At 39.6% G+C, this 20293-nt stretch overlaps 2 protein-coding genes across 2 annotated transcripts in view; both read left to right on the top strand.

The window, feature by feature from the left end:
* Nucleotides 1-3987, top strand: part of LOC129412638 (sulfotransferase 2B1-like) — a 10895-nt gene extending 6908 nt beyond the window's left edge. Inside the window, exons 3-4 of the mRNA XM_055166764.1 lie at nucleotides 790-949; nucleotides 3513-3987. Of these exons, the coding sequence (XP_055022739.1) occupies nucleotides 790-949; nucleotides 3513-3622 (270 nt within the window). The 3' untranslated portion in view covers nucleotides 3623-3987. The remainder of the gene's footprint in view (nucleotides 1-789; nucleotides 950-3512) is intronic.
* A 2964-nt stretch (nucleotides 3988-6951) lies between these two features.
* On the top strand, nucleotides 6952-20285 carry LOC110153229 (sulfotransferase 2B1-like). The gene is made up of 6 exons (XM_055166158.1): nucleotides 6952-7090; nucleotides 12909-13120; nucleotides 14549-14675; nucleotides 16520-16614; nucleotides 17953-18112; nucleotides 20112-20285. Exons 1-6 carry the CDS (start codon nucleotides 6952-6954, stop codon nucleotides 20219-20221), a joined length of 843 nt encoding a protein of 280 aa, XP_055022133.1. The 3' UTR covers nucleotides 20222-20285.
* The last annotated feature ends 8 nt before the right edge of the window (nucleotides 20286-20293 follow it).

The following is a 20293-nucleotide window of genomic DNA, read 5'->3' as shown; positions in this document are numbered from 1 at the left end:
GGTTTGCAAAAACCCAGAAGTGTGAGTTCGGGCATCAGCCAGTCAGCGAAGAGCCATATATTCTGTTTGGCAACGATTCCAAGATCGAGGATTTAAAGCCGAACAGCAGCGATTGGTTAAATGAAAAAAGTACCCCCTACCACTGAGTGAACAAATCCTAATGCTGCAGGTCAGCAGTTTCTACGAAGTGGAAACTGGCCGATGAATCAGGCTAGCTGTTTTGTGCTGCAAAAAGTTGTTTGTGTAATATGTTCTTAGCTATTTCGGCCATGACACTTAAAATATGCTAAAATTTCAAACTATTTCATAAATTTCTGTTTTGTGCGCCGTTAATATTTTACTTTTTTAGTTAATTTTTAAAGTTATTATTTACTTATTTTGCTGATTTATTTTTTTTTTGATCCGAAATGACATAATGTCAAAATAAAATAAGTTAACGTATTTGACGTTTTTGTGTACGTTAATGGGGGGCCAACTTCATGCAGGTGAAAAACAGGCATTCTGACTGAGAGCGGGTCCTCTCCAAGATTCGACCTGTAACCTGGTGATTTGTTCTCCATGAAGATAGAAAGGTTTCTAATACCATAGTGTGTGAAACACCTCCATGGACAAAAGCATTTGACGGACCTTCCAGAAGAAAAGTTACAAAATGCACCTGTAAATTTCGCAATTACGGCTCCCTCCAAACTGCACTTGGCACTTGGAAGCCCTCAAAACTAGATCCTGCTCACTATAACTCTCATACTTTGTGTTGAGTTGTAATCGTGGTGTGTCTCTGTGAGGTTCCAGGATCTGCCGCAGGTGGTGAGAAGGACGGCTGAGTTCCTGGAGAAGCCCCTGGACGAGGAGCAGGTAGACAGGATCGCAGACAGGTGCTTGTTTAAGAACATGAAGAAACACAACAACAAAGCACCCGCCGCCATCGACCACTCCAAGTTCTACAGGAAAGGTACAATTTGCACTTTCAGTCATGTAAGTAGATGTTTAGTGCAGAGGTCGTGTAACACCGTCTGGTCCTTCATTCTTCACTGTGATTGGTTGAATCCACCTGTCACTAATGTGCACGAGTATCCCGGCTTATGTCCTTGTCCTGGTTATGGCGGAATTCTGGATATGACGTTTACATGCGCCCAGAGAAACCAGGATAGTGTTCTGGATAGTTAGAGTGGTTGCTATGGTAACTACGGCACAGACATTGCAAGAAGCTAAACATTAGGAATGTAACGAATATGCAAAACACTCAGTACGATATTTTCACGATTTTTACGATTATGATGTTTATTGTGATATTTTAAGGAAGGCTAACAAAACTGTGAATACTCTACTTTTTCCTTTTAAAAAGCCTTGACAAGACTTTACTGAAAAAACGAAGAATGTAAAAGTGCTTAAAAAGTTATTTCTTCATGTAGTCTGCACTGAAACGAAACAAAGGATCATGGTCCATGTAGTTCCCTATTTTTTTTAGGTATTGTTGCACCATAACTCTTAATTTAAGCAAAGAGACTTGTAACTCGACATATTGTGATGGTCCACAATATTATTGCGAGATCTTTAACGATACAATATCATGATATTTCGAATATTGTTACATTACTACTAAACCTGTAGCAAATTTTATAACTTTGAACAAGTTTCAAACAGCATAAAACACTTCGTTACTTACATTCAAGTAAGAATGTGAGAATGTGGAGCAGCTAAGGATGTAACCATATCCAAATCTCTCAATATAATATTTTCACGGTATGATAATTATTGCCATATTTTGTATAATGGAGTGTGAATATGCTACTTTTCTATGTAAAATCCCTCAGTCGTCCAGGTACAATGCATGGCAAGGAGAAATTCTATTTGTCAAATGGACAAAAAAACAAAAACTACTTTTGTCCTGTTGACAAATTGAACTTCTTCTTTGCCATGCTACTTTTCTGTTAAGATTCAAAAGTGTTTAATAACAGTTATTTCATCATGTAGTAGATTGGACTGAAACAGAGCAAAGGATCATGGTCTATGTAGTTCCCTCTGGTTTATTAGCTATTCCTGCACCATAACTCTTCATTTAAGCAAAAAGACTTGTAACTCGATATATTGTGATGGTCCACAATATTATTTTGAAATCTTTAACGATATAATATCATGATATTTCGATTATTGTGGCATCCCTACTAAACATGTAGCAAATTTTCTAACATTTAACAGGTTTCTAACAACATAAAACACAGTAAGAACGGGAGACTGTGAAGCTCAGTCACAGCTATGGATGTAACAATATCCAAATCTCTCGATATATTTTCATGATATGCATCCCACGGTACAATATTTATTGCAATATTTTGTATAACAGAAGTGTTAATTTGCTGCTTTTCTAGGTAAAATCCCCCAGTCATCCAGTTAGAATGCATGGCAAAGGAGAAATTCTATTTGTCAACTGGACAAAAAAAACCAAAAACTTTTTTCCCATTGACAAATTGAATTTCTCTTTTGCCATGCTACTTTTTGTCATAATGCGAATAACTAAGATTCAAAAGTGTTTAATAACAGTTATTTCATCATGTAGATTGGACTGAAACAGAGCAAAGGATCATGGTCTATGTAGTTCCCTCTGGTTTTTTAACTATTGCTGCACCGTAACTATTTATTTAAGCGAAGAGACTGTGGAGGACTGTCACAGCTTCAATAAAAGGGTTTTTTAACACAAATGCAGGATGACACACATTGTCAGTGTTGTCCGAGAGCAACACAACGACACAGTGGTGAGTCTGGTGTTAAAAGATGACTGTATTAACCAGGACGCTGCTTCCTTTTGTATATTATTACTTAAGAAATCCTGGTAAAAGTTTTACTTATTATGGGAAAGTAACTGCTCCCACCGTATCTGTTACTTCAGTTTGCACATGCTCAGTACAGCTCCAGTGTTGACCAATCAGAATACTGCATCTACATGGACACTAGGGATGGACAAGATCTCGTGCCACAAGATCTCGCAAGACAAAAATGCCACGAGACTGTGTACATGTGAGAAAAATTATCTCATGAGATTTTTTTTCCTCATTTGGATTGGACAAAAAAAGGTGACGCACTGGTGGGTCGCGTATTTTGAGAAGCAGTAGTTCCAAAAAGCACACAAAAAGCAACAAAAATATTCTATGAAGTAAATACAAATTCTGAAGCCAACTTTGGGAACTAAATCGGACTATTTACATCGTTAAAAGTGATGTGTGAAAATCTCGTCTTGTCTCGTTCTCGTGGATCTGATCTCGTGTCATGTCGAGAGTCTCGCAGTTTTTCAAGTATACTGCCTTCTCCAGGATACTGACATCAGGATACTGCGTTTTCATGGACACTTAGAAAACCAGGACACTCCAAAAACCTGATCAGAACCGAAAGTAGACGGCGTGTATGTTAGTTTGAGCTACAGAATCACCCTGAATCACCGTAGATAGACCCGACTCATAATCTGATATTGGTCATTTTTGAAAACTTTATAATTTTTTTGATTGGAATTTGTGTTTCAGGAATTGCTGGTGACTGGAAGAACCATCTGTCAGAGGAGGAGGTGCAGCACTTTGACTCTGTATACAAAGAGAAAATGAAAGATGTTGATTTTAAGTTCCCGTGGGATTAAAACGTTTTGTTCTCCAAAACATTTCACTTTTAATTTCTTTTTTTTTTTTTTTTTTTGGGTGGCACTTTTTAATGCACATCAATTACAAATCAACTCTAAAATAGTTTCTTCTTGAAGGTGCTTACAGTGCACTTCCTGACCTCAATATGACCTCCTTATCCAATATATCTGAGCAAGAACAACTAGCATGCTAACAGTGATACACCAGCCGCTCATTGACTTTTATTTATTTCACATTTTTCTCCGATCAAAGTGCATGTTACAACCCGACAGAGCCTCGTCAAGAATATCAATTCGAAATAATGACACAGGTTTGACACGAAACAAGCAAAGAAAGCGGCTCATCTGTACAGTTCGATCTGCAGCGGCATCTTCAGAGGAAAACAAAAGAGAAAGATAGAGAGAAATCCACTGTACGCAAAAGAAGGACAATTTTTGACCCAGGTTTAGTCCAGACTTGGTCCAGGTTCAGTCCTGGGCGATAGTGCACTTCCATAGGGCTGGACAGTTCGTGGTCCAAATGCCAAAGAGAGAAAGCTGATGTTTCAGCGACGTGGATCTATGGCAGAGAAAAAGAAAAAAACAGATTATAAATTGACAGAGGTGGGAGCAAGTCATTGTTTGACAAGTCTCAAGTCTTTGACCTCAAGTCCGAGTCAAGTCCCAAACCAGATACAGGCAAGGCCAAGTCACTGGCCCATAAGTCCAAGTCAAGTCCAAGTCGTCTGCTTTGAGCTCAAGTCATTTCAAAGTCTTTAAACCAAAGTACCAAATATAGCTTAGATTTTTGTGATTTTTATGACTTTTAAAATAAATTGTACTTTTTAAAAAATCATAGTACATTTATATTTGAGTATTTATAGAGTATATAAGAGTTGTACAAATGTAAATTTTTCCTTTTTAAATGTCAAGACAAGATCTTAGAATGAATCACTGCTGTCAGAATAGAAAGAATTCAGATTTGAAACAATTCAGATTCTCAAATCATTAACCCTCAAGTCCAAGTCAAGTCCCAAGTCTTGCTCCATTTTATCAAGTCAAGTCTCAAGTCCTAAAATTCGTGACTCAAGTCTGACTCGAGTCCAAGTCAAAACCTGCAAGTCCCCACCTCTGTAAATTGAATCTTAATGGTGCATTGTGTAGAATTTCTGCTGGAAGGTCCATCAAATGCTTTTCTCCGTGGAGACGTTATTGCTTCGTCTTGAATATTTCACAGTATGCCTTTCTACCTTTCTGTCTTCACGGAGACCAAACCAGACCAAATTACAGGTCAGATCTGTGGAAAGGTGACCCTGCTCACAGTCAGAATGCCAGATTTTTTGTTTTTCTAGGTATTTTTGAGCTATAAAACCACCTGTAACTGAATAAATGTAAGGTAGAGCTGAGTAATGTCACACTGTAGAACATTCCAGGCAGAGCATCTAGCAGGTGACGGACCTCTAACCAAAAAGTTACATAGTGCAACTTTAAATAAACAACATATAAAGTTAAAGATGCACTGTGTAACTTTTCTGGTAGAGTAAATCTAGATTTGATTTGTAATTACAGGTGTTTTTAAGGCTCAAAAATGTATTGTTGCTGTGGGCGGGTCAGCCTCTCCACAGATCTGACCTGTAACTTGGCCCAGTTTTTTTTTTTTTTGACCAGTGATTTATGTAACTATGGCGCCCTCAAGTGGCAGAAGAATTTTACATCTGCACCAATTTAATTCTTTACCACAATATGTGTTTATTGTTTACAAAGTCATGGTTTTTAATGTTGAATAAAGCTTGGTTATTTTATACTCTATTCGCTGTTTTCATTTTTATTTGCTTTTATTTATTCATTTATTTTCAGGCAAAGATTAAGCCCTAAAAATTGCATTGTTTTTCACTTTCGCCACAAGAGGGCAGTAAGATCATTTGTGGGGTTTTTTCCCCCTGTAACAATGAAATTTGAGTCATAATTTCCACATAACATCGACTACTGATACAAACTTTACCAACAACCCAACTATAAATGAAAATCTGATGGGGTTTTTTTTTTTCTTCTTTTGAACAATTCTCAAAACTACAGGCTCTGTGTCCAATTTCACAAAATATTACAAACATTTACTAACCACACTGCAAAAACCAATATCTAGGTAACTTAAATTTACTTAAAATTAAGAACATTTGACTTTTATTTGAGTAGAAGTAAAATGATCTATCAATGAATGAATGTTTCTTATTTTAAGTTAAGAGTTAAGAGTATTTTTAGTGTAGCAATGTATTTTCATATTTTAAGTAAAAAAAAAAAAAATCTTAATTCAAGGTGCACTGTGTAACTTTTCCGGTGGAAGGTCTGTCGAATGCTTTTCTCTGTGGACATGTTTTTGCTTTGTCTTGAATGTTTCACAGTATGGCATTAAACCTTTCTATCTCCACGGAGACCAAACCAAACCAAGTTACAGGTCAGATCTGTGGAGAAGCAACCCCACTCAAACTCAGAATTCCTGTTTTCTAGGTATTTTTGAGCTCTAAAACCACCTGTGATTGAATAAATGTAAATTAGAGTTGTTTAATGTCATACTGTGGAACATTCCAGACAGAGCAGTGACATCTCCATAGAAACAAGCAGGTGACGGATCCCCAACCAAAAAGTTACATAGTGCAGCTTTCAAATAATCTTAACTCGATGTGAGTTTTTTTCCCCATGTGTCATTGGTGCGTACTTTTACTTTTACCTGTGTCTACGTGGACAGTCCCAGCGTGTTGACAGTCACACACCCCAGCTGCAGTAGTAGTATTTGCAGTAGTAGTAGTAGTAGTAGTAGTGGAGGGAGTGTGTGGTCCAGCGCGGGGGCCCCTGAGGGTACGGGCTTCCTCCTCTTGGGGCCGTTGCACAGGGGCGTGTTGCAGCAGGTGATGCACACTGAGTTGAGTCGGCCCGTGCAGAACTGCTGGTACCCCGAGGACGCGATGAGACACGCTCCAGAGGACGCACACGACTTCCTGTAGTGGATTCCTACGAGAAGGAATCCTCCCCCGCCCCTCCTCCCGCCTCACTATCCTCCCCTTTAGTCTTCCAGTTGCCACCTCCACACTCTCCCCTTTGGGCCCCCAGATCCCCCCATTCTCCCCTTTAGAACCCCCCCCCCGGCGCTGCTCATCTGTGTTTAGAATGCGCTCGTGGGCGGGGCCGAGGCGCGCAGTGCCGCTTCAACAACACTGTGCGTGAAGCGCTCAGACCCGTTTTTCGCATCCACAGATTTACGATCGATGCTTGACGATCCGGTTTGACAATCTTTTCAAAGATCATAAAAAGGATAAACCCGAAGATGAAATACACTGTGATGCTCGATGTCCAACATGGTCGATCCCAATTTCTACACCTTGTACCAGGGAATGCACGTCCCCAGTTTCTTCTACACTCCGGAGTCTCTGAAGTACTGGGAGGACTTCACGTTTCGCCCGGATGATGTCATTGTAGCAACGTACCCCAAATCAGGTATGTTATATACATTGTGTAGTACTTCTGTTGCCTATTTGCAGTTACTTTTACTCAAATATTTACTCAACTTTTGTTTGCGTAACTTGAGTGCTTCTTTTCTTTTGAGTAGTTTTCAGACACCATGCTTATATATATATATATATATATATATATATATATATATATATATATATATATATATATATATATATATATATATATATATATTAGAGATGCGCGGATTGCGGTTACAACCGCGGTATCCGCGGTTAATCCGCGGGTCGGGCGGATGACGTGACGAAAAATTATATTTTAATTAAATTCGGGCGGGTGGCGGTTTAACTACTAAAAAAAAAAAAAAAAAAAAAAAAAATTATAAAAAGTTATTGTTAGTATTGTTACGTGCATCTGAAAAGACGAGTCTCATTGTCTATGCTTGTAGTATGAAGTGTACGTCATATCCTTAATTAGCCCATTTGACCTCGTTTTTATGTTCTGAAGGTTAAGGTTGTGTCGGGTTATTGATGCCTAAGGTTTACGAGGCACATATTATATGCAGTTTATTTTATTATTTCTAATTTATTTCAGCTGTTTGCCAACACGTAAGTGGCTATAGGGCCATATTTATTTAGTTATGCTTTTTTTTGTTTTGTTTTGATATCATATATTTTAAAACACGCAGACATTATAGCGTAGACTGCCACTCGAGGTATTTAAAACTTAAAGAAAGACCGATGGAGTGAGGCTATGACTTTGAAATAACATCGGGCAATGGCAAAATGTTCAGAATGTAACAACATCCAACACAAAGGCAAGAAGCTTCAAAAATAGTCTAGTCGGAAAACGTTGTCAGTTAATTAGCTGCGCAAGAAAACCAGGTAAGTTTGGGGTTGTTACGGACAATTAACTGTGTCGGCGGCAAGGTGGGGCATTTGAGGGCCGTGCCCCCCCCTAGCGGCCACTGGTGCCCCGCCCCCCAACAGGCCGTTATTATTACTACTTTAAAATGATTTTGATTGGCGCATTTCACTTCGGGCTGAGGACACAAACTTTACTGTGACATCAATGACATCACAGTCTCTGTTTATTTAGTGTAGTGTGATTGGACAACTGTCCTGTCACTCACGTCACGTCACGTCAACCTGCTGCGTCAACTCGTAGCAGCTCCACGATTAGCGGCAGCTGCTACTTTAGCCTAAAGCTCCACACAGGAAATGGCGAGAACAGAGTCAAAGACCCGACCTGACAGACCCGCCGCCGGGACCCGGGACTGTCGCCGCTGGGACTCGGGGCAGTCGCCGCTGGGACTCTCGCTGCCGCCGCCGCCGGGGCCAGGGCAGTCGCTCGCTGCTCTACCCGCCTTTGCCCGCTCGTTTCTGGGTGTAAAAGTTTGACGTGAGCATAGCGCGCAGAGGCATAATTCTACCTGGTGTCCTGGTGCTGATATGGACTGACCGTAACTTTCAGATTTAAGTGGGAAGTGGGATTAAGACTCATTTTACAACCATCTTGTGCACTCGGCTCCCGGACCTCGTGTCATGGACCAGACTGGACCAGGATTTGGACCAGTTTCATCTCTTCATATTGGACAATAAACTTTTGGAAACAGAACCAGTGGGACAGTGGACAGAGGAAACATTCTGCTTCAGTCTCTGGAGAAGGTAAGAGGCTGGTTTTCATTAGTTTGCGGCAAATCTGAATTTGGAGCCTCACAGGTAAAGAGTGTTATAGTTTAATAGTTAAATAGTGTTATAGTGTTAATAGTTAAATAGTGTTATAGTGTTAATAGTTAAATAGTGTTATAGTGTTAATAGTTAAATAGTGTTATAGTGTTAATAGTTAAATAGTGTTATAGTGTTAATAGTTAAATAGTGTTATAGTGTTAATAGTTAATAGTTAAATAGTGTTATAGTGTTATAGTTAATAGTGCGTAAATGAGCTGGTGGGTGCGATGGAGCTGCTCTGGTTGTTCTGTCGTGTGCTGTAGAAGCGGCATCTGTGTTCATGTCTCTTATTGTAGTTTTGCAGATGTTGTTGGGTCTGGGTGTGAGCGGCGTGTTACGTTGTGTTGTTGCGTAAAGTTTGCGCTTGGCTGTTCATTGTGCTCTGATCGATACTGTTCAGCCAATACTAACCAAAATATCTGTTTCTGGTATTTGTTATAATACTACAGCCTATATATATATAATACATATATTATTCATAATATATATTTATAATTTTGCCCTTGGTGCCCCTCCCAAAAATTATACCATCAGCCGCCACTGGTCCTGGTTTAGTCCTGGTTTAGTCCTGGTTTAGTCCTGGTTTAGTCCTGGTTTAGTCCTGGTTTAGTCCCGGTCCCTCAAGTCTCAGGTCTCTATAGGACAGGACTGGACGGCGACTCGCGTACCACGTTCACTACAGCCCTGGTGCTGTCCGATGCGTGGTTATTTCTAGTTCAGAGGTGTTTTTGACGAGAGGCTGTTGTTTAATGTTTACAACCAGTGGCAGGACTTATTGTTTTTTAATAAACCTCAACCTTTTATTATTGTCTTGTGTGTGTGTATCGTCTACCACACAGCCTCAACAACTATTGCAGCTAATAATAATAATAATCTTAATATAATAATGATTATAATAACAAGACATAATTAGCCTAATACTGTTAAAGAAAAACGTGTTTGATAGCATGTCTGCTGTGTATGACTCCACCGCGTTAAAAATATTTCTCAAATGGCAGTGCGCCCCCTGCTGGTGACCCATGCCCCTCCAGTAGATGTGCTCTGACGCCGACTCTGACAATTAAGAATGCGAACATACACGCTGAGCGAATTTTGGAATGAATGAGCTATAGTTTGCATTTTTATCGAGGTTCCTTAGTTTGTTTGCTGTATGATTGTTCTAAAATATAAAATCAATCGGCGGATGGCGGGCGGGTGCGGTTTTGAAAACCTTCGGTGCAAAATGGATAGCGGGCGGATGATGAGTTTTGCGTCGCGGTTGCGGATGAAAAAATAGCCCATCCGCGCATCTCTAATATATACTTTTTAGCGTAGCAGTACTTTCTATGTTGACAATAACGATTTGAGCAGCCTTCAGATTCGTGTTTCAAATTTTTGGGTGTAAAATTTGAAGTAATTGTACTCTTAATGAAGTTAATGTTGTGTATTTATCAAAAAGCATACTGGATTTTTTTTTTTTTTTTTTTTGAGCACTTCCTGTAGGTGAAGGGGTTAAGTGCTTAGATTAGAATGTCTTAAAATAAGCGCCACTTACTGGTCAGATCTGCGGAGAGGTGACCACAGTAAGAATGGGGTATTTTGAGCACCAGTAACTGAAAAATTTGAACGCAAGATAGACCAGTTTCAAAACATCCTGGTTACGTGAAAGTACTCTTACTTCACTAAAGAATATTTGGCAGGTAGGCAAGGGCGTAGGTTTGCATAGGGAAGATGGGGACACGTCACAACCAGTATTTGGGGAAGACAAAATAGTCCCTACCAATATTTGCCATTTTATTTTAATAAACAAAAATATGAATTTATTCCAATATTTTTGCAAACTCAATAGTTTTAATTGAACAGGTTTGAGTTGTTAGACGTTCTGAGATGTATTCATATGTACTTCTATGACGACAGGGGTTACTCATATTTCATTGGAGTGATGTCATTAATAATAATAAAAATAATAATAAATCAGACTTATATAGCGCTTTTTGAACACTCAATGACGATTTAAAGACAAATAAAGTGACACTGTAGAAAACGGTAGAATCATGGAGAGAATGCCACATTGAACAGGTGAGTTTTTAGAAGTGATCTGGAGTGCTGCAGTGGGTCCAAATTCCTGATGGATTGTGGGAGTGAGTTCCAGAGGGAGGGAGCGGTGGCGGCAGTGGCGAAGGCTCGGTCCCCCAAGGTCTGGTGCTTTGTCCTGATGAGGGGAATGAGGAGGTTGGTGTGGGCTGATCTGATGCGGCGAGTGGGACAGTGCCAACAGAGGAGGTCAGTGAGATCGGGAGGGGCCAGGTTATAGAGGAACTTGTAGGTGATGAGGAGGACCTTGTATTGGATGCGGTGGAGCCAGTGGAGTTGCTTAAGGACAGGAGTGGTGTGGTCTCTGGTGTGGGTGAGGAGGCCGGCGGCAGAGTTTTGGATGTATTGCAGTTTTTGGAGGCGGGTGGAGTGGAGACTGTACAGTCAGCTGTTGCAATAGTTGAGATCATTAGTGTCATTAGTAATAAGTCATCGAGGAAAAAGAACAACTATCACCACAAGTGCACCTCCCAAAAGGAGCCCTAGTCGTGTAGCCAGGCTGGCGCCACCTAGTGCCTCCGCTCAATTTCATTTCTCTCCAGAGACTAGGTCATTAGGTCAGGAATCGGAATACACTAGATGGTTTGCAAAAACCTGAGAAGTGCAAGTTCAGGCACCAGCCAATCAGCAAAGAGCCATACATTCAGTGTTGTCAACGATTCCCGAGATTGAGGATTTAAAGTTGGAACAAAGAGAAAGTTTGGTGAATTTTATCCATCGGAAAGACGTTTTTGCCCTTGTTCCTACGGGATTTGGGAAAAGCTTAATATACCAGTTAGCCCCGTTAGCGGCACATTACATATGTGACCACCAAATAGCAGCGATTAGTTAAATGATAGGAAGTACTACCGTCAAGTGAACGAATTCTAACACTGCAAGCTCAGACGGTTTCTACGAAGTAAAACCATCTGATGAATCAGGCTACTACTCGTGCGCTGTTAGCAGCCCAACTCTACTGACAATATTCCATGGGAAAATATCTGGACATTACCTCACAAATATCTCATCACCAACAAGCAAAGGGAAATCTGCTACAAACTTCTATTCACATCTGGATTGTTTTTGCTTTTAAACGTAAATATTGTGTAGAGATTGAATTATTTATCTGGAGTGGAAGAAATGATTTTTTTGTTCTTATCTGGAATGCCTGGAATTGCTGATCTCTACTGAACAGAAGGTAAAAGACGCTGTTAACATCTACTACATGACATCACAAAGTGGAATCGAGCAATTTGGATTTAAAACTGTACTATGTACCTTTTCGATTTGGGGTCCGTCACCTGCTTGTTTCTATGGATATGTCATTGCTCTGCCTGGAATGAAAGCATGACATTCTTTATTTTATCTTTATTTATTTATATAGCGCTTTTCACAGACATTTTTTGCCCCCAAAGACACTTTACAGAGCATTATTCAGCATTATTCATTCACTCTAGACCTGGTGATGGTAAGCTACTATTGTAGCCACAGCTGCCCTGGGGCAGACTGACAGAAGCGCAGCTGCCATGCCACTCGGCGCCATCGGTCCCTCTGACCACCACCATCACTCACACACACACCACTTTCATACTCGGCAATGTGGGTGAAGTGTCTTGCCTAAGGACACAATGATTGAAGTGATTGTGTTTAACTGACCTTGACTATCAACTGGAGACCTGTAGCATGTTTTGGATTGACATTAAACAGCTCTACCTTACATTTATTCAGTTACAGGTGGTTTTATAATGCAAAAATGCCAAACAAAACAGTTTTGGTTTCCATGAAGATAGAAAGGTTTAATACCATACTGTGAAACATTCCAGACAAAGCAATTACCTTCACCAGAAAAGTTACAGAACGCACCTTGAAGAGACGGAGACAGACTCATAACATTAGGTTTACTCAGACATGTGTGAATGAAACAAAACACAAATCCAAGTCTGTTTTTGAGGAAGTAACAACATTCTAATATGCCTTAAATCTCCAGAGTCCATTTTGTGTAATATTGGACCTGCAACAACCAGAATAAAGTATAACACTTCTTCTCCAAATGCTTTTAGGTACAAACTGGGCGATGGAGATGGTGCCACTGGTTCTGTCTGGAGGGGACTCCAGTCTGGTGGACTCGGTGGCCACATGGGAGCGCAGTGCCGGGATCGGACATGTGCAGGTCCTCGGCAGGGACCTGGAGAACAGGCCCTCCCCACGATTCTTTGGTACGCACTTCCACTACCATGCCCTGCCCAAGTCCTTCTACCAAGTCAAACCCAAGGTATGTACCAAAACTGGTATTGAAACTGGATACTCATTTGAGCATAGATAGATACTAAAATTAGCATCCAAACTACATACTTACCTGTGGAGGTATCAGTACTAAACCTAGCATCAAAACTAGATATTTATTTGAGCAGGTATCGATACTAAACTAAAGCTATTGATCCTACTACTACTAATAATAATGCCTGTTTTATGTAGCACTTTTCTGGACACTCAAAGACGCTTTACAGATCATTGTTCCTTCACTCCATTCTCGATGGTGGTAAACTACTATTGCTGCTATTGTAGCCAAAGCTGCCCTGGGGCAGACTGATGGAAGCGAGGCTGCCAATCTGCATAATCCACCACCATCACTCACGCACACACCACTTTCATACTAGGCAATGTGGGTGAAGTGCCTTGCCTAAGGACACAATGACAGTGCCCCACTGTGACTCCTGATTTTCCCAAAGATCTTCCATCCAAGTTCTAACCAGGCCCTGCCTTGTTTGGCTTCTGAGATCTGACGGGATCAGACTCTGACAAGCCGGTATAGACGTATAGACTAAATACTAAAACTAGCATTGAAACTAGATACTCATTTGAGCAGGTATTGATACTAAAAGTCCCATTCACAGGACAGAAATGAACCTTTCCTGAATACCTTTAGAATGACCAGAAACACTTGGCTGTAATTAGGGCAGTCTTGTGTGATGTCACGTAGTACTTAAAATTGCTCTCAAAAAGGACTGGGAATAGAAAACAATGAACGCCATTTAAGTTATATAAGAACATATAGCATGGTGCCTAACACTATACCAGGGGTCATTAAACTAAGGCCTGAGGGCCAACTCTGGCCCACCACACCCTTTTGACCGGCCCCCCAGTCCCTCTGTCCCCCACCACTTGAACTGGCCCTATGAGGCAATCCTCTAAAGTTGTTATGGTCTATTTTTTTAAATTGCTTTTTGGCAAATAACAACACATCTTCCTCTTGTATTTTGTCGATGTTTTCAATAAAAAAATATATTTATATGAAGTATTTATATTTATATTTAAATAATTATGACATATTTACTTTTGCCGCTGAATTTTCGTCACCTGCCAAGCTCGAGATCAAACAGTTACAGTCAATGCAATGTCGCTCATCACAGTCAGGAGCGATAATGTGGCCCCCAGAGAAAAAAGTTTGGTGACTCCTGCGCTATATTTTGAGACTGGACCCTAGGAAGAGCAGTCATCTTACTTGCGAGACAAATAGACAATCCATAAATAAACAAATGGACAAAATACATCTCTACTACAGTACATACATACATGCAGTACATCCATATTGTTATACATACACACACATATACTCACATACATATACATACACATACACATACACAGGTACTTTGTATATTCTGACAACACTAGTGAGTATTCCTACCATGTCTTGCAGGTGATCAACGTCATGAGGAATCCCAAAGATGTGCTGATATCTGCTTTTCACTACTACAACAGTGTGGAGTTTCACTCTAATCCAGGCACGCTCACTGAATTCTTCCACAATTTCCTCCAAGGCAATGGTAAGAAAGAGTATATGACGACTATGAAGTAACCACAAGTACTTAATTTCGTTACTTGAAGTTGCATTGTGTAATTTTTCTGGTGGAGGGTGCGGCAAATGCTTTTCTCCATGAAGATGTTATTACTTGTTATCGTCGATAATGTTTCACAGTATGGCATTAAACCTTTTTATCTTCATGGAGACCACGCCAGACCAAGTTACGGGTCAGATCTGTGGAGAGGCGATCCTGCTCACAGTCAGAATGCCTGTTTTTATTTATTTATGTATTTATTTATGTATTTATTTAAGTATTTTTGAGCTATAAAAGCACCTGTAATTCAATAAATGAAAAGTAGAGCTGTTTAAAGTGATACTGTGGAACATTCCAGGCAGAGCAATGACATGTCCATAGAAACAAGCAGGTGACAGACCCACAAACAAAAAGTTACATAGTGCAAAAAAACAAATCCTCTAGTAAAAGTATCACATGAAAAAATCTACTCAAGTTAATATGTGAAAGTACCTGTTTAAAATGTACTTCAAGAGTAAGAAGTATCTAATGCTGAGATCTGATGAAGCTTCAGTTGCAGTGATTTTGATACAGATTCGTACTGAATTTTGTTCAAAAGAAACAATTGAATAATTTATTTTATTTGTATATTTTTGTTTGCTCAAATTATAAACGTGTTACTGATGAACCCTCAGCCTTTTCAGCAGCTCTCACATACTTTTACTTTTCAGTCCTGTTCAAAAATGCAGTGGTGTAAAATACAGATACCTGCTTTCAAATGTAGTGAAGTGAAAGTAAAAAGTATCCACTTTAAAATGTACTTAAGTAAAGTACAGATACCTAAAATGTATACTTAAATGTATACTTATATTAAGCAAAATGGACTCCTGTGAGTTTTAAGACATGTTGCAGTGCTGTTAGCTCCTCAAAAACATACCCTAAAATGTGTACTTAAGTACTTTTACTTTTGTACTTCGTTACCTTCCACCACTGGGACCCTGTGATCAGTGTGAGCGTTCTTGTTTCTGTTTAGGAGTTTTCACCAAAAAAGGTGAGGGTAACTAACTGAAAAACTGTGACAGCCTTTTTTTTACAGCACAAATCAGCTCACATGTTGTAGTTCCAGCTAAGTCCATTCTTTCTGTTCCAGGAAAAGATCAGATTAAAGCCTCGCTCAGACAGAGCAGTGCCTACATTTGCATTGAGGCCCCAGGGAATATTGATAGTAGCTACTGCAAAGTATCAGTAGTGCAAGAGGATATTCCCACCTGTGCATCTTTGTGAAACATGTGAAAGTAGTTATTAAATATGTCCTGATTACATCAATCATCTGATTATTAAAAGTACAAGAACTATGTACTAGGCGTGTACAAACAGAATCTGACCACACCCATTTACATACACTCAGGTCATATCAGGATCCTGTTCAAAGCTATGGGCAGGATCAAGTAAGGTCATAACCTGTGGTTAGGGTGAGCAGACGTCACTATTTATCCAGGACAGTCCCACTTTTGAGCCCTGTGTCCCCTGTCCCAGCAGATTTATCCAAAACCACTGATTTGTCACAGTTTTATACAAGAAATGTTTCAGATGTCCCTATTTTTGACAAATGTGATCCGTGCCAACAGTAAAGAGAGGCATGCATACTGACTCATCTGTGCCAAAGAAGGTTTATTTGGGAGTGACACACAGAGAGAACTATGACCTGACGAAGATCCACTGATCCAAACATTGTCACTGAGTAAAAGCAGTTTGGGAGAAAGTGTGCAGGATTTGTCTCACTTTTCTGGTGTGTGTACACCTTAAACTTGAAAAAAATAATGTGTCTTCTTTAAATTTCTTTTGTGTCACAGTTGCGTTCAATTCCTGGTTCGAGCACGTGAAGGGCTGGCTAAATGCGGAGGACAAGTCTCATATTTTGTACCTGACCTTTGAGGAGATGCTGCAGGTGGGACTCACTGTCACTAACAGAAACATTTGGAGCTATAGGAAAACCATGGACATGCAGATGGGGTGCACTTTTTAGTTGGGGGTCCGTCACTTGCTTTTTTCTATGGATATGCCATTGCTCTGCCTGGAATCTTCCACAGTGTGACATTAAACAGCTCTACTTTACATTTATTGAATTACTGGTGGTTTTATAACTCTAAAAAAAACTAGACATACGTGAAGTTGGCCCTCCTTCAAACGCAAACCTACACAAAAACTATATCAATCATTTGTGCTTTGTTTGTGCTGTAAAAAGTTTAGCTTGTGCTGCTTTAGTTTTTGAGATATTAATGATTCTTTTATAGGTCAAATTGCATTTAGCCAGCCCCCAGGAACCTTAAAAATTCTCTAAAATTATGTAAGATGGTGTCAGTTGTTTGTGCTTCTTTTGTGCTGTTTTGTAGCCAGGCTAGATCCACCTAGTGCCTCCACTCAATTTCATTTCTCTCCAGCAACTAGGTCAGGAATCAGAATACACTAGACGGTTCGCAAAAACCCCAGAAGTGTGAGTTCGGGCACCAGCCAATCAGCGAAGAGCCATATATTCTGTTTTGGCAACGATTCCCAAGATCAAGGATTTAAAGCCGGAACAGCAGCGATTGGTTAAATGAAAAAAGTACCCCCTACCACTGAGTGAACAATCCTAATGCTGCAAGGTCAGACAGTTTCTACGAAGTGAAACTGGCTGATGAATCAGGCTAGCTGTTTTGTGCTGCAAAAAGTTTTGTTTGTGTAATTATGGTTCTTAGCTATTTTCGGCCAGTGACACTTAAAATGTGCTAAAAAATTGCAAACTATTTCATAAATTTCTGTTTTGTGCGCCGTTAATATTTTACTTTTTTAGTTAATATTTTTAAAGTTATTATTTACTTATTTTGCTGATTTATTAATTTTTTTGATCCGAAATGACATAATGTCAAAATAAAATAAGTTAACGTATTTGACGTTTTTGTGTACGTTTGCGTTTAATGGGGGGCCAACTTCATGCAGGTGAAAAACAGGCATTCTGACTGAGAGCGGGTTTTCCTCTCCAAAGATTCGACCTGTAACCTGGTGTGATTTGTTCTCCATGAAGATAGAAAGGTTTCTATACCATAGTGTGAAACACCTCCATGGACAAAAGCATTTGACGGACCTTCCAGAAGAAAAGTTACACAATGCACCTGTAAGTTTCGCAATTACGGCTCCCTCCAAACTGCACTTGGCACTTGGAAGCCCTCAAAACTAGATCCTGCTCACTATAACTCTCATACAAAGTGTTGAGTTGTAATCGTGGTGTGTCTCTGTGAGGTTCCAGGATCTGCCGCAGGTGGTCAGAAGGACGGCTGAGTTCCTGGAGAAGCCCCTGGACGAGGAGCAGGTAGACAGGATCGCAGACAGGTGCTTGTTTAAGAACATGAAGAAACACAACAACAAAGCACCCGCCGCCATCGACCACTCCAAGTTCTACAGGAAAGGTACAATTTGCACTTTCACTCATGTAAGTAGATGTTTAGTGCAGAGGTCGTGTAACACCGTCTGGTCCTTCATTCTTCACTGTGATTGGTTGAATCCACCTGTCACTAATGTGCACGAGTATCCCGGCTATGATCCTTGTCCTGGTTATGGCGGAATTCTGGATATGACGTTTACATGCGCCCAGAGAAACCAGGATAGTGTTCTGGATAGTTAGAGTGGTTGCTATGGTAACTATGGCACAGACATTGCAAGAAGCTAAACATTAGGAATGTAACGATATGCAAAACACTCAGTACGATATTTTCACGATTTTTACGATTATGATGTTTATTGTGATATATTAAGGAGGCTAACAAAACTGTGAATACTCTACTTTTTCCTTTTAAAAGCCTTGACAAGACTTTACTGAAAAAACGAAGACGTAAAAGTGCTTAAAAGAGTTATTTCTTCATGTAGTCTGCACTGAAACGAAACAAAGGATCATGGTCCATGTAGTTCCCTATTTTTTTTAGGTATTGTTGCACCATAACTCTTAATTTAAGCAAAGAGACTTGTAACTCGACATATTGTGATGGTCCACAATATTATTGCGAGATCTTTAACGATACAATATCATGATATTTCGAATATTGTTACATTACTACTAAACCTGTAGCAAATTTTCTAACTTTGAACAAGTTTCAAACAGCATAAAACACTTCGTTACTTACATTCAAGTAAGAATGTGAGAATGAGGAGCTCAGTCACAGCTAAGGATGTAACCATATCCAAATCTCTCAATATAATATTTTCACGGTATGATATTTATTGCCATATTTTGTATAATGGGAGTGTGAATATGCTACTTTTCTATGTAAAATCCCTCAGTCGTCCAGGTACAATGCATGGTAAAGGAGAAATTCTATTTGTCAACTGGACAAAAAAAAACAAAAAACTTTTTTCCCATTGACAAATTGAATTTCTCTTTTGCCATGCTACTTTTTGTCATAATGCAAATAATTAAGATTCAAAAGTGTTTAATAACAGTTATTTCATCATGTAGATTGGACTGAAACAGAGCAAAGGATCATGGTCTATGTAGTTCCCTCTGGTTTTTTAACTATTGCTGCGCCATAACTATTTATTTAAGCGAAGAGACTGTGGAGGACTGTCACAGCTTCAATAAAAGGGTTTTTTAACACAAATGCAGGATGACACACATTGTCAGTGTTGTCCGAGAGCAACACAACGACACAGACGTGAACCTGGTGTTAAAAGATGACTGTATTAACCAGGACACTGCTTCCTTTTGTATATTATTACTTAAGAAATCCTGGTAAAAGTTTTACTTATTATGGGAAAGTAACTGCTCCCACTGTATCTGTTACTTCAGTTTGCACATGCTCAGTACAGCTCCAGTGTTGACCAATCAGAATACTGCATCTACATGGATACTGGGGATGGACAAGATCTCGTGCCACAAGATCTCGCGAGACAAAAATGCCACGAGACTGTGTACATGTGAGAAAAATTATCTCATGAGATTTTTTTTTCCTCATTTGGATTGGACAAAAAAAGGTCAAGCGCTGGTGGGTCGCGTATTTTGAGAAGCTGTAGTTCCAAAAAGCACACAAAAAGCAACAAAAATATTCTATGAAGTAAATACAAATTCTGAAGCCAACTTTGGGAACTAAATCGGACTATTTACATCTTAAAAATGATGTGAAAATCTCGTCTTGTCTCGTTCTCGTGGATCTGATCTCGTGTCATGTCGAGAGTCTCGCAGTTTTTCAAGTATACTGCCTTCTCCAGGATACTGACATCAGGATACTGCGTTTTCATGGACACTTAGAAAACCAGGATGCAACAAAAACCTGATCAGAACCAGGAGTAGACGGCGTGTATGTTAGTTTGAGCTACAGAATCACCCTGAATCTCCGTAGATAGACCCGACTCATAATCTGATATTGGTCATTTTTGAAAACTTTATAATTTTTTTGATTGGAATTTGTGTTTCAGGAATTGCTGGTGACTGGAAGAACCATCTGTCAGAGGAGGAGGTGCAGCACTTTGACTCTGTATACAAAGAGAAAATGAAAGATGTTGATTTTAAGTTCCCGTGGGATTAAAACGTTTTGTTCTCCAAAACCTTTCACTTTTAATTTCTTTTTTTTTTTTTTTTTTTTTGGGTGGCACTTTTT

Source organism: Boleophthalmus pectinirostris, unplaced genomic scaffold (genome assembly GCF_026225935.1).
Source record: "Boleophthalmus pectinirostris isolate CB_2022bp ecotype Guang Dong unplaced genomic scaffold, ASM2622593v1 HiC_scaffold_11, whole genome shotgun sequence".
Lineage (NCBI taxonomy): Eukaryota > Metazoa > Chordata > Actinopteri > Gobiiformes > Gobiidae > Boleophthalmus > Boleophthalmus pectinirostris.
The sequence above is the reverse complement of the archived record's forward strand: the minus strand, read 5'-3'. Positions and strand labels throughout refer to the sequence as shown.

What these genes read in the sequence shown, in the direction of transcription:
- LOC110153229 (XM_055166158.1), top strand. Translation starts at nt 6,952, where the DNA reads ATGGTCGATCCCAATTTCTACACCTTGTACCAGGGAATGCACGTCCCC. An exon ending in TCTACCAAGTCAAACCCAAG is followed by an intron (nt 13,121 to 14,548) that starts GTATGTACCAAA and finishes CATGTCTTGCAG; the next exon opens with GTGATCAACGTCATGAGGAA. An exon ending in CCTTTGAGGAGATGCTGCAG is followed by an intron (nt 16,615 to 17,952) that starts GTGGGACTCACT and finishes GTGAGGTTCCAG; the next exon opens with GATCTGCCGCAGGTGGTCAG.